The 17,716-nt window shown below is 41.1% G+C and overlaps 1 protein-coding gene across 1 annotated transcript in view; it reads right to left on the bottom strand.

Moving 5' to 3' along the window:
- CLINT1 (clathrin interactor 1) overlaps nucleotides 1–6,748 on the bottom strand; it is a 64,082-nt gene extending 57,334 nt beyond the window's left edge. Inside the window, exon 1 of the mRNA XM_082213541.1 lies at nucleotides 6,465–6,748. Coding sequence (XP_082069667.1) covers nucleotides 6,465–6,505 — 41 coding nt within the window. The 5' untranslated portion in view covers nucleotides 6,506–6,748. The remainder of the gene's footprint in view (nucleotides 1–6,464) is intronic.
- Between the last annotated feature and the right edge of the window lie 10,968 nt (nucleotides 6,749–17,716).

Below are 17,716 nucleotides of genomic sequence, written 5' to 3' on the forward strand. Positions count from 1 at the left end.
GATTAAGAATGCTTCGGGTTAAGAACGGACCTCTGGAACGAAATAAGTTCGTAACCCAAGGTACCACTGTATCCATAAGTGTTAGGGTAAGATGGGAGTCTGAAAGCTAGTGTGTGCTCATGTAATGGTTTGCCATTACATCTGAATGCACCCACTGCTTCAAAAACCTGCAAACCCTATCTGACCAGAGAAGATATCAGAACTAAATAAAGTACTGTTACCATAAGATACTAGGGCAGGTTACAACATTAAAACACAGTCTTAAAAGCGGCTTAAAGCAACTTACAATCACAAAAATAAGGTGTTAAAGCCATCCTGATACTTTCATACCACTCAACTCTAAAGAAACAGACAGGAAAGGGGCATGCGAGAGGTGAGCCAGGTAAAATCTGTAAGCTGGGGTGGGAAGCCTGTGGTCCTCCAGATGTTACTGGACTAAAATTCCCTGCATCTGTGATTGTTAGCCATGCTGGTTATGGCTGATGTGAACAACAACAACAATAATCACAATAATAATTTATACCCCAGCCACCGAGACACATACTTCTGGGTTTGTGGAGTTCGTAACCTGAAGTGTTTGTAAGCAGGACTGTTTGTAACCCGAGGTACCACTGTAACGGCAAAACCACAGTTTGATGGTAAAACTGGAAACATATAGTTTGTTGCTAAGCAGAAACTTCTCATCTTTCAGATGAGATAAAACATCAGACACTTCCCAAAACATCAGGAAGGTTACAGGCTAGCCATCCCACCTTAAAGTCTTTTCAGCCAGTGCAGAAGCCAAGGCAGCTACAACTACAGTGTAGTCATATGGACCTGACAATTCACAGCACTCAGCCGAAGCCGACATGAAAAAGTTGAGCTGGACTCATGCACCTTGCATATGATTTAGCTGAACTGCTGATGAACATTATTCTTATAGCCTACTGCCACAATATCGCCCTATCATAGCTTTACCCAACCTGGTGCATAGGGCAGCCTTATATGTTGCACTGACTGAGGCTGAGGGAATTTATGGTCAAAAACTTATGTAGGTCACTAGTTTGAGGAAGGCTCTTCTATAACACTAGGTCTCCCTGAGACCCTTAACAAAATTATTTCTCATTGTGTTTCAAAGTTATTGTTCTCACCATGACAATGACTAGTTCAGCTTTATAAACAAGCCCACAAAATTTACTAGCCTACAAGAAATTTTATTAGCATGATGGGGGCTGGCAGAGGAGGCACAGAGAACTCCATCCCTCCAATAGCAACCCACTGGACTAGGAATTTATGGTCCGGAAGGTTTTGTTGCTTGTTGCTGAGGAGAGACGGAATACCTGATCCACCCTCCATCTACATGGAACTCCTGGTTGCCCAGGGCTACCAGGCAAGTGCTTAAATACAAGGTTGGAATAGTTCACCATAGGTCACTCTCAGACAGATAATACTAGAGTTCATTCTTCTTTGTTAAAGTCACAAATGTAACAGGTTATAGAACTGTGTACAAGTTAGAGAAAGAGATGCCTTATAAAATAATTAGACTCAACATAAGCAACGAGCTTATTTTTCTTGATCTAACTAAACTCAACAAGATTGATTTTTTAAAAAAATAACAGTGATGGTTTAGGGTTAAGTATCACATTATCATGGCTTAACATATTCTTTGAACTTTGACAAACAGAGTTTATCAAAGATATTACATATGGATGAGTAATCCTGTCAAACTAAATCAACAGGCACTTTTAAATTTTTACTCGTTCTCATCTCTTGTTGTAATTATATATTGAAAACCAATAACAGAACATTAAAAGAACTTTCACAAAGTGAATTTTGAACCACCACCCACATTCTAATACTCATTAGCTGCATGGACTAAATGCCATCTATTAAATATACAAACTCAGGTAGGTGAAATATATTTGAGGAAGAGTTTATCACAGAAAGTGAAGCATCCCACCCCCACTCTGATTTCTGTGAAATGAACCATGGAATCCCATTTTAAAAGATAAAAGGCTTAACAACAGGTGGGTTGTTTTCTTCCCAAATCTGTATGCACAATGATTTACGTTAAGGGAAGACAGCATGATTCAGTATCTTACTCAACATCTAAAAAGGAGGAAATTCTAAACACGCGCATTACAAAATACTAACTATAACTGTGCAACCAAAGTGTAGAATTGGAGTGCACAGAGGTGGGGGAAGAAAGAAACTATCATTCTTCAACACAGTTAACGGTGAAGTCACACCAAAAGAATCTACTATGAAATCAGTCAAGTGGTATTCAATATGGGAGCTGTCACATGAATCAACCACCATGCAGTACCCGGATCATTCTTGATCAAATAGGTTAGAAAGATTTAAGTTATCAACTTGACTAAACTCTGCTTAGCTTAGGATAAATGTTTCTCAGTGTTATTCGTTACTTGCTGCTGTGCAATTTCACCCAGTTAATAAAAGCTGCTTCAGGCTCATAAAAATCAAAGGTTATGTTTGTTCAAATGTTACAAGTTTAAAATTAACTTGAAAGACTGTAATTTAGCCCAGAAAAGACAAGTACACTCAGATGAGAGGGCTGCAAGCAGCAATTACATCTTCAGGCAGACAGTACCTCACTCTAAAAATCGACACACTAGAGGAATTCTTGTATAGCTCTTGTGGTATGTGGCACTATTTCCATGATGAATTATTTCTAAACTCCTCTGTATGTGAGCTCCTCCATTGGAAGCAGAAGGGATAAAATGAAAGATACAAAATCCTCTTGACTATATATAGCAACAGAGCTACATAAGCTGGTTGGTTGGAGCCCCAAACTACTCCTTACCTTCCTGTGGCAAGCATAATCTTTTCTTTCACTGTTTTTTTTCCTCCACACTGAGAAGTTCTACTCAACTCTGTATTATTAAAACCAAGCATCACCTTGAGCAACAAGTTTTACAAGCCCTGTGTTTAATGGACATAATCACATGGAAGTATGAACAGGATTGCAGCCTCAAGGAATTAAGATATATCAACAGTAAGAACTTTTAGTCAGAATTCATACAGGAATTATGCCAAGCAGAGGGGAATGAGAAGATAAAAGCATTCCCTTAAGCCTAAAATCAGAGGGGGAAAATAAGTAACAAGCACACAAACAGAAGTTTTTGGCCCTTTCTTAAATCATCTTTACATGAAACATTGCCAACTCCCATGCAAGCTGGCCCATGAAATGAGAAAATTACATTGAGATCCTTCAGCAGGTATCCCATCTTCAGAGTTTAGGTGGGTAGCAACCAGTGAGGGGTTGTTTTTTTCTGTGAAGACAGCCATATTGTAGAACTTTCTTCTCAGCATATTTGCCTGGTGGTCAGTTATCTTTTTAGACAAGAAACTCAGACTGCCCTGTTCTGCCATGTTTTTAGTTATATTTAAGATCCCTTTATTAGATGGGTTTTTTACGTGCTCTGTTTGTTGCCTTTACTGGCATTTAATTTATTGTTTTTATGATAATTTGCATAAGCCATTTTAAGATAATTTATGTTGAAAGGAGAGAGATATCCTATAAACAAATATAGGGGCTCCTGGTGGGAGCAACAATTGACAAACACTTAACTAACTGCCATAACCTGCAAGCCAGTTGGGGTAGGAAGTTTTTGTTAGGCATTTGTACAGTGCTGAGCACAAGAGTATGTGAACCAACGTCTTGATAAATAATGCTGATAATGCAAGAGAGCCAAAGGAAATTGGAAACAGCAATCCCAAGTCTCTAATCTATCCCACTGGAGAAAGTTTGGCTGAGGTGGTCACTGAAAGTCCAAGCGGGCAGTATCCACACCAGCAGTAGCCAGCATAAAGCTCTAAAACAGCTTTCAAGGGTGGGAAGGGGGCAGAGCTGGGAAAACCAATGATCTGTTGGGTCTCAAGACAGACAAGCAAGCTGCAAATTGCAGTGCCAGGGGGCAGGGAAATAATCTGGGTCCATTTGCTGGTGTATGAAAACAACCTACGTTTGGGGGGCTTGTCCACTTGGGGAGGCTGAAAATGACACAGTGACTACAACATCAGTTAAGCCCAGTTGTTGTGAAATATGTAACAGACAGTGTCAATTCAGATATCGAACTTAGCAACAAATATTAAACACATGGGGGGATCATGGGTATACTGAGATCATTTCTCAATCAATATATTTTCAGCTTCATGGTTTCTGTGAACTTATAGAAGAATCCAGTAATGTACGTCAGATGCTCTATGTGGTTTCAAGGTCAGGGTAGGTCTAAAAATAAGCAAGCCTTTTAAAGCCAAGATTGATGTACATGAAAGCACTGTTGTCTTCACTTAGAACTGACGCTATTCTTTGAACAAATGTTACCTACATTCTGCCCTGAAGTTAGCATACAGTTCTTTTTATACAACAGCAGAGAGCTACTCTGAGCTGTCTTAAACAGTGTTACAGGCATTACTTTCTGAAAAGTGTCCCAAATCCCAATCACATGTCTTCTGAAAACTTTTTTTTATGAAGCTTTTGGTGCACTGGTACGCATTGTGTCTTGGATTTCAGAGTGTTATTTTTGGAGGGGCAATTCTTTCCCCCATCTGTGATTCAGTAGTCCTATTATAGGTAGGATGAGGAACTTAGCCCTCTAAATGTTGCTGGATTCCATATCCTATAAACTCTGGTTGCTGTCTAGTGGCAGAGGCTGATGGGAGTTGGAGTCCAACTACATCTGGACACCTATAGGTACTGCAACGCTGCTATATGCCAATGGCAGACAACAGCATCTTACCTTCATTTACAACATATTTGCAAACCTGTAAATACAAACTAAGACAGGAACAGAAATCAAACCTGTGATATATATTCTCCAATATTACCTAAGAGATGTATGTCAAAGTAAATTACTAAATTTGAAAACACTCACAGTATCCCACTATCAATGTAACTGTGTGTATAGAAATGTTAAATGCTCTGTTTCACACATTCCTCTACTCAATTACTATGAAACCAAGGCTTCTTTCTTTTGTGATAGATAACACAGCAACTGTCTTGTAATGTTTTCACTGCAGAGAAGTACCTGTAAATCACAATTATTAAAGCACCAACATATTTTGATGGATTAAAACACTGTATATAGTCTCTTTAAAGATCAACATTCACAATGAACACTGTAACCACCAAAAGTTCACAAAGTGCCATTACATAAGTTTATTTAGCAAATGTTCTCTTCACAGAGGTCTCTAAAAGTAAGCTTTGCTTCTGACTCTACAGAAGTTTCCGCTGGGTGTTTCACAAGGTAGTGCAAGGTGCTGATAGCAGGAAGAATTCAAGGCATACTTCTTTTGCCCTTTCTAACATTGATTAAAAGGCAATTCCTGAAAGTTAGCGTTCTTGAGAATTACATTAACAAGATCATGTTTTGAGAAGCATTACACAAGAGCTGCACTTTTAGGCGGAGTGAGCATGTGTGTTGCTCCCTGCCCACAAGCAAGGGTGGTGCAAAATATTGTGTGACTGCCCAGCCCACATTTTTTTTTTACTGGCAGTTTTGAGACTTACTATGGCTGTTGTGCTTGAAACAAGTTAATTTAAAGGAATGCCATGATCTCAAAATGGTACCTGGTACATGTAGTAACCCCCCCCCCCCGCCTCACCAACACTACCCTAGCTGAAATACCAAGTTTTTACTTCCTGCATGAAGTTCCGTTTCCTCCACCACTTCACTAAGACTTGGTGAGGGGGTGGGGGGAGTAGAATAGTTTAGGTAGCCCAGCTATTTCTAAAAATGGGAATAGGCATTGCCACTATTCTAAATGCCGATAGAAGTTCAGAGGTTGCTCCAAATCAGCAAGGGCAGGCTCAGACAGTCATGCGCTTCCACCAAAGGTTGAATATGACTTGTTCAGCAAGTGTTACGGCTTAAGAGGAGTGTGGTGCTGGGAAAGGAAGAAAGAGATCCTCGGAAGGAAAAGGAAAAACTGAAAGCATATGGGCCCTAGTAGAGACGTTAAGTTCGATGGGGAGTCAAAGGGCCAAGATCCCCAATAAGTAGCAAAAAGACCTCTCTTGTGGGGAGAGTCAACTACAAAGAGGTCGAGATCCTACTGGAAGGAAAAGACCAGGTCGTGAGCACCGGCAGGTACATGTATCAGTTACAGCCAAGTGAAACGTAAGAAGTTTCGGCGAGAACGACAAACTGCCAAAGAGGGCCAGGAGGAGGGAAGAGCAGGCGCAGGGGGCAGCACGGGAGGGATCCTGAGAAGGACCCGGGACGGGGAGGGTGCGCAGGAGGGCTAGACGGTGAGACCCTAATTCGGGGTGGGAGCAAAGGTGGACGTTACAGAAAACGTGGCTGGGCAGACGGAGGATAATGGGAAGGGAACTGGATCAACGGGACGCGATCGAGGAGTAAGGGCGTAGTAAGAGTTTAGTAAGAGTGGGGGCGCGCGGGCTGAGGGGCAGCCAGACAAGACACACAGGTGCCCCCCTCCCGACACCCCATAATACTCACGCCTTGTCAACCAGCTCCCGGACTTTCCACATATTGAGCATCTTGGCCGTCGTCGTCGTCGTCGTGGCGGCGCGGAGAGCTTCCCCTCCCGGCCTAGGCCCCTACTAGTAGCGCGTCCCAGGTCTCCTCCTCCTCCTCCGGCAGGAGTCCGGCTAGCTGCTTCTCCGCCGCGGCAGCGCCAGGCCCGTCTCGCCTCGCAGCACCACCTCAGCTTCGCCAACGGCACAGAGACGGCGAGAGAGAGAGAAGCGATCGGTCCTGCCCCCCGGAAACCGGCAGCGCTGGGCCGCAAGGCCTGCTGGGACAAGAAGTCCGGCCGAAAGGCGGCCGGGAACGCCGGGCCTCGTTGAGAGAGAGGGGCAGAGGGATTCCGCCGCGCAGCATGCTGGGAGATGTAGTCCGGGGAGAAGCTTCTTAGAGGGCGGTCCCCTCCGCATGGCTTGCTGGGAAGTGAAGTTGTTTCTTTTTGGGATCTTGCTCTAGACTTCAGTTGGATTTACTGGAAGAGGAGAAGAAACGGTGGAGGAGGCTTCTGCAGAGAAGAAGCTGAGCTTCTTTAGGCCAACGTTTGTCCTGTACAAACCAGTGCAAGAAAAAAGGAGAATAATCTTTAATAATAATAATAATAAGGAGAATAGTTAATTATGTGAAGTTCTCTGCTGCAGTCATGCTAGCTAGAATCTCAATTCTGAAAACTCATGATTTGTCTCTATTGAGGCATAAAACTGCAGCAACCACAATGATGACAATCTAGAAAAACCAGGAGTTGTGCAACAAATGTAAGAGGAGCTGGATCAGGCCAGTGGCATATTGAGTCCAGCATTCTGTTCTCAAACAGTGGGCAACCAGATACCTGCAGGAAACTTGCAATAGGATGGGAGCACAAGACCACTGTGTCTTTCATTGCTTTCCAGCGACTGATATTCAGAAGCATTGAGCCTCTGGAGGCAGAGTATAACCATCGTGGATAGTAGCCATATATAGCCTTATCCTTCATTTCTAATCCTCTTTTCATAGAATCATAGAATCATAGAGTTGGAAGAGACCACAAGGGCCATCGAGTCCAACCCCCTGCCAAGCAGGAAACACCATCAGAGCACTCCTGACATATGGTTGTCAAGCCTCTGCTTGACAAACCTCCAAAGTAGGAGACTCCACCACACTCCTTGGCAGCAAATTCCACTGTCGAACAGCTCTTACTGTCAGGAAGTTCTTCCTAATGTTTAGGTGGAATCTTCTTTCTTGTAGTTTGGATCCATTGCTCCGTGTCCGCTTCTCTGGAGCAGCAGAAAACAACCTTTCTCCCTCCTCTATGTGACATCCTTTTATATATTTGAACATGGCTATCATATCACCCCTTCTGATGTGGCCATCACTGGCTCCTCTGGGAATGATTTCCATAGTTTAGTTATGTGCTGCATGTGTAATAGTTGTGGCGCATGGGGATCATTTCATCATTACAGGTGCTCACAAACCATCCATAGCTAGGAAATGGTACCATGTATGCAGTCCATATATTGCTGATTCTATATAAGCAGAGGTAACCTGAAGTTATATGCTTATGAACTGGCCAAGCCAGGTAGGGGGTTCTTTGTGAGTGACGATCTCTACCAAAGATTGAGCTAGAGAAGGTTCAAAACATTATATGAAATGTAATCACTTCACCAACCAGTCACCTCCCATATCTTTGGCAATGGAGATGTGACAGGCACGTTTCTGAAGTTGTATTTAAAGACTGATGGCACTTCAGGGAACATATTTGAAGAGGGTCCCTATTTGTGCCTTTTATAGGCAATTTTCAGCTTTAAATTTTTTTATTTTAGTAAGCAGAGTATCAGCCTAAAAAGTTTCATTTATTGTGTTTTCACTATTTCTCTAAGCTATTTCAGTTGGCCTTTCCCTGTTCTTCAACATTTTGTCTGGATTGATACCAAGAAAAAAGAAGAATGTGAAAATCTACTTGAGGTAGTCATGACGCTTTCAAGGAAATGATGTTCACAGCTGCCATGCATATATTAGAGAGCTGTGTTAGTATTTACAATGGCACTAATATAGCTAGTTTGTAACACTGAAACTATCTTTGTTCCCAAAGGATTCACACTTCTCGTGTTGGATTTCAATAATGCCGGATGAGTCAAGTTCCAGAATGCCCCCAACTAATGTGTTAAACTGAGAATACAAATATTTCTGGGATTCAGAGCAACTATTTATTCATTTTCATAGTACATAGGGTTAGCATCTATTATTTCATTTCACACTAGATGTGAACTGGGAGCAATTCAGGGGAAATAAAGGTAGGTAAATAAAACTTGCTAGAAAAGTGAGGGGGGTTATCCTCCTCCATTCCTTATGTAGTCTCTTTCTGTCAACATTTAAATTGCACTTCCATAACTTTGGTGGACTGTGACTTTATTTTGGAAGTTTTTAAACATTTCCCCTTGCTGTGACTATCAGATGAGAAATGTGATGGTCACAAAGATCACTACAAATCAGAATCCTGGTCCTTAAAGCTAAAGCATAACATTGATTGGTTCAAGCAATGCAAGAAGGAGGAGGAGGAAGAGGGTGAAATTGATGTTGACACATGTTAGAGATGGGTGGAAGGGAGAAGCAAACTATGGGTGTGCTGAACTTCAAAAGGCACTAGGCTATTCAAGAAACGGTTTCAAGAAAATCTAAATAAGCGAGTTCCAGAAGAAAACCAGAGATTAAAACCTGGGCACTGTCAGGATCATATATGCTGTACACGCACAACCTCCTTTTCTTCTCATGAAATCACAAACAAATGGAAGGGAAGGCTATGGGGACTCAGGCATTAAAACTATCTCAAGAGAATATTGGCTCATCCTACTTGACAACAACACATTGCATGATTTGTCTTCAGCTATTACACAGCTATTCAGGAGTACTAAGCAGTTTTTATAACTACTCTCTTATGATATAATGAACAGTGCAGAGTTCATACTCATAAATCCTTTCTCTACCTAAGTTTCTCATCCAAACATGACTTCATCTTTTTATACCTCATATTATTCCTCAACTTTTTCAATGGAGAACCAGGGAGTCATCGTGAAAACTGGATCTCTTTGTATATTTCCCGGTTTAATGTATGGGATTTACCTGCTAGAGTTGCATAAGCGTGTGTTCATAGAGTTGATTTTGAGATTTCCCCCTCCCCCTCATGCTCTGTTTCATTCATGATAATTGCTGATCATGATGTGCCTTAACTACTTCATCCCACATAACAGCCCTCCTGACACTCATACTGAGCACACTGAAGGCTAAGGAATATCTTGCAACATCACTGAATGTTCAAGTCTTGGCTTGCGTATCTGGTCTCCGAAGCTCTCACCGTTCTTTAAAATAATTAAGGATGGGTGTGGTGGGAAAGAAGTTCGGGTAGGTTTTACTAGGTACCTCTGAAGGTAACGACTGGGTTAGTAATGATGAAAAACTACATTGTCCCTTATAAAACAGAATAAAAATAAAATCAATTAGAATGCAGCTCAAACTGCACATTTCTGCTCATTTAACCCTAATATTCAAGTCAGCATAAACAGCTCAGCCTTTGACTGAAAAGGAACCCCATAACTAGATGGGAGCTGTCCAGATGTGGTTTAAGGATAGTGCTTCAAAGAGGGCACCTTTGGTCAATCTTGGAGTTTGCAATGAGGCATGGAGGGAGAGGAGGCATTCTCTAAAAAGTGTGTTGCATGTAGATCCTAACCTCATCATTACAGGTGATTAAGGAAATATAGCAATGCAAACATTTGGAATAAGCTCCTGGATCCCATGCCCTACAATAAGTAACTCAGGCTTGAGTTTATGTAAGTGATACAACTGCATATCACTTCCTTGTTTGCTTCCCGGTTCAGCCTTGCCTCCACTTCTGTGTCTGTGTGCTTTAGTGTGTATGTATAGCATAGTTGTATAGAACACATACATCACCACAGCAACAACTATAAAACACACACACACACAAATTAAGAGAGATAGTATTCTGTTACAGACCTACAAACAACCCTGAACTTAAATCAGATGCAACCAGGGCCAGAAGTATTTTTCTTTTTTTAGGGGGGGTTTGAAGGTAGGGGGAAGGAAGTGACCTATTTGTTCACTATTACTATTGTTTACTTCCCTCCCTGCTCCCTTTCCCTTTTGTGTCATTTTGTGTGTGGAAGGCAAGCATATTTGGAGGGTCTGATTTCTTTGGACTGTATAAACCGCTCTGGGAGCCCTTTAGTACAAATGCACTAAATAAAATAATAAAATAAATGAATACCAAAAATAGAAATAAGCAACAATATTTTAAAAAGCCAACTTTTAAAAAACAAGATGCAAGGGACTGGATTTTAGGGGAGAACATTTCTAGAATGCAGCCTTTGGCTCTTGCGTCATGGTAACTAAAGTTGAGAGAGCATTGCATGAGTAAAGGCCCTAGCAGAGGGGAATTGATCAGTGAAAATTTGCAGAGGAGTGCATGGTAGGGACCCGATTAGAAGACTGGGATCTAGAGGACCATTTTTAAATACAGTGGTACCTCGTGTTAAGTACTTAATTCGTTCCGGAGATCTGTTCTTAACCTGAAACTGTTCTTAACCTGAAGCACCGCTTTAGCTAATGGGGCCTCCTGCTGCCGCCGCGCCAGCAAACAAAACGACCTGCTGTGTGCTGTTCTGTGATTAAAATAAATATTAATATTAACACTGAAATGGTTACAGAAGGGTAGAAATGATCTCTGTCTGTGGGTCAGAGAAATTTTCTAGAAAGTGTAAGAAAAAAGAGCTGTAACTGAAAAGCAGCCATACTCACGGTGTAAGTACGGTATATTTAAGACTAGTTACTGTGCATGGGTGCAGTAATGGGACAAAGGAAGGTGAAGAGTGTGTGTTGTCAGTCATGCAACGCAGCAAAAAAGGGGGAAAGGCAAATTCCTTCATGAGACTTAATGCTATGCGATTGATGATCATCCAGGCAGCGTCCTTCTGTCAAGTCTATGTAGTATGCATGAGTATATGTATAATTTCTGCATGATGTAAGAAGCCTTTCAAAGGCATAAATAGCTTATTTGGAACCAATGGAATAAGACTTGACTGGTGTGAAACTGAATTGACGTCTTAACTAATAGCAGTGCAAGTTGTGTTGGAATGAGGTATCATGAAAAGAAATAAGAAATAGTATAGTTCTTTTTAAATAAGGAAAAGTGCATAAGTGTGTGGAGGGGTGGTGGTTACAGCTTACTATGACAGTTCAATGCACTGGTAAAATATCTGCCTATGGAATATATTAAGTGTTGCACTTAAATTGATTTGACCCTATTAGCACCAACCGCAAACAAGTTCAAGTCAATATTATTATTTAAAAGCAAAGGAGGGACTGATGAGAAGCATAAGAAAGGTCACTAGTAGTTTCATAGCTAAGGTCAAACTGAGGTTTCATTTAAAAGTGTGAATTAAACCACCAGTTTATTTTCAGACTGCACAATTTAACCGAGTCACCAGATTTGCATGCCTGCTTTTTTTGTGCCGTGCTACATTAAAATAATGTGGTGTGTAAAGAGCAGTGAAACCATGCTTATGTTTACTAAAAAGGAAGTTCTATTGTGTTAAATGTGCATACCATATGTTATATGTGGTGCCTATAGTAGAATTCAACAGGAGAATCACCGTGGTAAGTTGATTCATGGGGAATGTGCATCTGTTTTGAGCCCCTGTAACATCTTGCCAAATTATGAAGATAATTTTTGCTATTTCCTTTCTTCTACCACCTTCCTGCTATAGTGCACGATAACACATGTGGCAAAATTCTCTGAGCCACTTGGCAGGACATTGTGGAGACTAGCTTACCAAGTGGTTACATTACAGTGATACATTACCCGTGAGGTAAATGGTCATCTATATTCAACCAGACTCACTTTGGGTTTTTCAGTCAGTACTGTACTGACATTTCAAGCAGCATCTTCAAATAGTTGGCATTTATTTATTTATAAAATCTATAATTTGGCCTTCACTTGTACTGATACCAGGACAGGAAACAACATAAAAGAAATGTTAACAAACAAAACTAGTTCTTAAAACACATGTAAACACACGCAAACAAAGGCAATCAAAAGCCTTGGGAGTCAAACGTTCAGGCTCCCAAAGTGTTCCGGTTTTCAAACATTCTTTTGGAAGCCAAATGTCCAACGGGGCTTCCACAGCTTTCACTTGGCTGCAGGAACTTCCTGCAGCAAATCAGAAGCCGCGTTTTGGAAGGCGAACGTTTCTGAAGTCAAATGGACTTCCGGAACGGATTCTGTTTGACTTTCAAGGTATGACTGTATAGAGTTCGAAGGGACCACAAGGGTCATCTGCTGCAACCCCCTGCAAAATAGGAATCTTTTGCCCAGTGTGGGGCTTGAACCTTGAGATTAAGCTGCTGTTGAAAATTTGAAACTGAGCTGTTGTTGAAAATGTGTAAAGCTTGAGTCAATGGGTAAATCTGCAGCTGACAGCAAAATGACAACAGTGTCAGCACCCATCACACATACCTGTAGCAGGAGGGTATTCCACAAACAGTGCTCTGCTACAAAGAAGGCTTTATTTCATGTTAACACTGAATGAGTCTCCCCTAAAAGTGGATGCGAAGTGGAACGCCAATCATATAGTACAGGCATACTGATATAGGGAAAGGAAGATTATCAGATATATTAGCCCCAAGTTGTACCTTGAATTGGTCTCAGAAGCAAATAGGTAGCCATTAGTGTTTGGAAGTTGGTGTAATATTGATCTCTTCTGGCTGCTCCTGTCAAATTTCTGGCAGCAGCATTCTGCAGGAGTCGCCTTCAAGGGCAGCTCCCTGTCTAATGCACTAAAATGATCCCAATGGGAGTTTACTAGAGCATGGACCACTGTGACAAGGCTATGCCTATCCGGGTATGGTCATAGCCGGCATACCACCTGAAGCTGGAAAACCTTGTTCCTTTTCATTGAGATAATGCTGGATCTAGGAGTAGTCCCAGGCTACATAACCATTCCTTCAAGCGAATCCTACCCAGAGCAGAATGTACACCTAATTCCTGCACAGAGGAACCACCTACCCCATATGGCCTCCTCTTGTCAGGATTCAGATTCAGGTTTATTGGCCCTCACCCACCCATTACTAAATCTATACGGATTCAGAATCTGCACAGCCATACCTGACTAGATTTCCATATTGCTAATACATGGAACTAACACCACATTCTTCCAGTGTGAAATGCCCGACAGAAACACGCGTTCCCTTTTTGTCCAAAACATGTATTAAAGGGCAAGCATGGCATGGCAATGTTAAAGTCATTAATACTGCCAATGTTATAGAGTTCTGATTATCTGAATATTATCTGAATACCCAGGGCAAGGTGCTTTGAATAGTTAAGGTTCTGGAGTGATGGAGAACTACATAATTTGAGTGAATTACTGCCTGAAGAAAACTGGTGAGAGTGTATGTTTTAATGCAATTGATTTTATGCTGATGGATCTACTTAAAATGCTTTCGTAGTTGGATTCCTGCAGCCCGCTGCCTTCGTTCCAGAGTGTTTTTGTTTTAATGGAGCAAAATGATGCTCAGCCTAGCCTTTTTTGTCTAGCATAATTGCAAGGTTTGCCTTGCCAGAAGACATATACAACAGAAAATCATACCAACTGAAGAAATGTCACGGCCTTTCTGCTCATAAGCCAGCAGCAGTCCCGACGATTTTGTAATAGGCTTAATTCCCTGGCCCCCTCAAAAAGAAAGGGTTTTGTTACTTCTCATGCTGGCATGGAGTTAATGCAAGTCTTCCGCCTCCAAGATTCGAGACCTCGAGGGAAAAATGTTAATCTCTTAAACTACTTGGTTTGCCAGAGTTTTCTGATGGGGAACCTATTTGCTGCACATCTCTTTTGGTACACTGGGGCATTGGGAGGGGGCGGGGGGAAGTGATGATAAATGGTGCTACCTGGAATAAAAGGTTTTGTTATCGAGAAGAAGGAATAAAATAAGAAGAGGATCAGCAAGGTATGAACTCTAGAGAGGCAGGAGTTGTCAGAAACCTTTCCCCATCAAACAGGCTTCAGAGAGCCACTGCAGACGGGTTTTTAGTAACAGTCAGTCATAAGAGTGTAGGAAGTTGACGTCCTGCCCCTCAGAGAGCTGAGGTATTGACAAAAGACATGCAAACTTGAAAAACGTACATTTGTGGAAAAATCCATCATGACAAGAGACTGCACTTAAGTCGCCAAATGGACCTCACCCCTGGGACAGAACTCACTTATGGTTGTACATCCAGTGAAGCCATCCATGGGATTAAGGACACAGCCAATAAAAAAGGGAAGCATTTGGCAATCAGATCTTTCAAAAGCTATTTGGCTTTTAACACTGAGGGCTTGCTGTCATTGACATGTACTTCCCCGCAAAACCTCAGTGAATCCATCAGAGGTGCTGAGCCATTTGGAGCTGCGCTGAAGCACAAACATATCATTCAAATGTCATTTAAAGGAATCCTTCAAATCTACCTTGTTGTAATCCTGACTAAGCCTTTCAGCCACCGTTTGCATAAATTGCATAGGAAAACTCAGATTTTTGGTGGTGGTGGTAGTGGTGCATGTTTGTACCAGCTAGTTGATTTTAAGGGATTAATGTTGTGGTCCTTAACATGTCTACTCAGGAGTAAAGCCCATTGTGTTCGATGACTTACTTCCATAGAAGTGGGTATTGGCTTACAGGGGTCAGCAACCTTTTTCAGCCGTGGGCCGGTCCACTGTCCCTCAGACCTTGTGGGGGGCCAGACTATATTTTCTGGGGGGGAATGAACGAATTCCTATGCCCCACAAATAACCCAGAGATGCATTGTAAATAAAAGGACACATTCTACTCATGTAAAAACACGCTGATTCCCGGACCATCCGCGGGCCAGATTGAGAAGGCGATTGGGCCGCATCTGGCCCCTGGGCCTTAAATTGCCTAACCCTGGCTTACAGCCAAATCTGAAACTTCAGATTACATTGCTTTCCTGTGATCCTTTCCTCTATTTATTTTCTTTAAAGCATGAATCGTCCTGGGGCAGGCAGCATCTGAGACAGAAGAAGTTGGCAACTCTTTCTTCTGCAGTCATTAAATTACACTCCCCAGGCTGCTTTTTTTCATATTTTAGAGGAAGGCAATGGGGAAGATATAGAGAACTCATATCTTTCAGTCACAGAAAATAAAAATAAAAAAATGGCTTGGGAAGGATTTTGAGTTGAAGAAGAAAGGTTTTAAGTTGCTTCATTCCACACACCCCTCCTCTGCTTCAGGTTTCAGCTTGCCCAGGCTGATTCAGTTTTTTTTTAAATACACCAGGGGAAAGAATAATGGAATTCTGTATGATATGTTGTTTGAGTTGAGTTAAATAGTTTATTTAGGTGCTTGCCAGAGGAGTTCAGAGTCCATCATACTCCTGGGTTGATAGTGAATTCTGAATGCAAAGTAGAAAAGTATGACATTGGTAGAATTATACTAAAATAATATTGAATTTTGTCAGAATTGCACTAAAATAATATCAAAACATAATGAGGAACCTGGTGAAGAAGACTTTGGCCTGGAAGAGCTAATGCTATGATATATTAGCAGAAATCCCTCCCTGTTTGTGACAGATTGGCTCAGAAAATAAGTGGGATTCTTTCCAGTTCATTGTTGTGAACCAATATAATTTATTTTTATTGTTTTATTTTATTGATTGTGTTTTGGTACTTATTTGTAAACCTCTTGGTGACTTTGTTTTTTTTTTGAAAAGTGGTTTACAAATCTATTAAATAATCCTTGGAAGCCTGCAACATTGCCACTCTGTGACATTTTGTTTGGTGTCCTAATAAAGGTAGTAGCATGCTGTGGATTGGGGTTAGTGTATGGAGTACGCGAAGTTATTCGAGCCATTATTCACAATTAACAGTACAGGTGGCATCCCAAAATGCACTATGTACCGAGAAAATTGAAACTGCTGCACATTTGTAAGTATGCCATCTTACTTTGAATATATGGATAACTAGGTAAAACTGGGAACAATTTGCAGAGAGATGGCCATTTTAGTCAGTTGTAGAAAAAACAAGAGTGTCTTGTGGTACTGTGAATACTTATTTAATTTAGTTATTTCATAAAATTTATACACCGCTTGATTGTTTTTAAGAAAACCTCAAAGCAGTTTACAAAAAAAGTTAAAACAATAAAATTATCACTAAGAAAAACTAACAATAATCAGAGACATATGGAAAGTGAAGGTAACAACAGACTAAAAACAAAACTCACAAATACTGGAAGGGGTGTGGGGAGGTCTAGTTTTTCCTGGGCCAGAATCCATTTGATGAAGTAGATGCTGGTCCACAAAAGCTTATGCCGTAAGTTTTGTTTGTCTTAAGGTGTCAACTAAGCCTCATTGGGTTGGATGCAGACTTAATGGTGCTTACTGCAGACACATTGAAATAAGTATTAATTTCACTAGGTCTTCTTTGAGTATGACTCTAATTGGATATCACTCCTTAACTCTGTTTTTTTTTTAAAAAAATAAAGAACCATAAGTTGCATGGTTTGACCTCCAAGTTGGTTGGCTGGTCTTTTTCCACAGGGCTTTGCTGGAAATTTTACAGCACTATCAGTGATGCCAAGTCCTGGATGTAAGCAGAAAAGTTTGGCACTATTGGGCAGTCCATGAGTTCTGTGGTGACTTTTGGATTCCATGGACTTGGCAGTCTTCTGGCAGCTTAACAAAGCATTCTCTCCTTCCGTTCCTTTTTTGGGGACTAGAATAATAATAATGATAATAATAAAAGATTGGAACAATAGATGTCTTTAAGTATGGGAACACAAATCCTTTATCAGTCTCCTGGCCATGCACAATAAACAAAGCTGGATATTTATTTCATTTATAGCTCAGCCTTCAGAGACTGTTGCTGCTGTGCGTGATATACTCAAAGAGTTGAATTTGTCTATACACTATAGCACCCAACAGCTGTTTTCTGGCTAATAGCAACAAAGGCCGAGAGTAAACAAATGGCTGGAAAGCCCCAATGATGAGTTCTCATGATCTAGTTCCACCCACATGCTCATATGGTAGTGTAGATAGGATTTTTAATTAAATAAATGAAATAGAATATTTGGAAATGGGGTTGTTGAAATGTCACTATAGTTGGCCCATGGTTTTACACCGTGCCCTTGGTTCTAAGTAAGTAACAATGTAATTTGTTCAAGGAAAAACAAAGTTTCCTGCAATACAATTGTCC

This window comes from Podarcis vaucheri, assembly GCF_965113315.1.
Source record: "Podarcis vaucheri genome assembly, chromosome: 2".
Lineage (NCBI taxonomy): Eukaryota > Metazoa > Chordata > Lepidosauria > Squamata > Lacertidae > Podarcis > Podarcis vaucheri.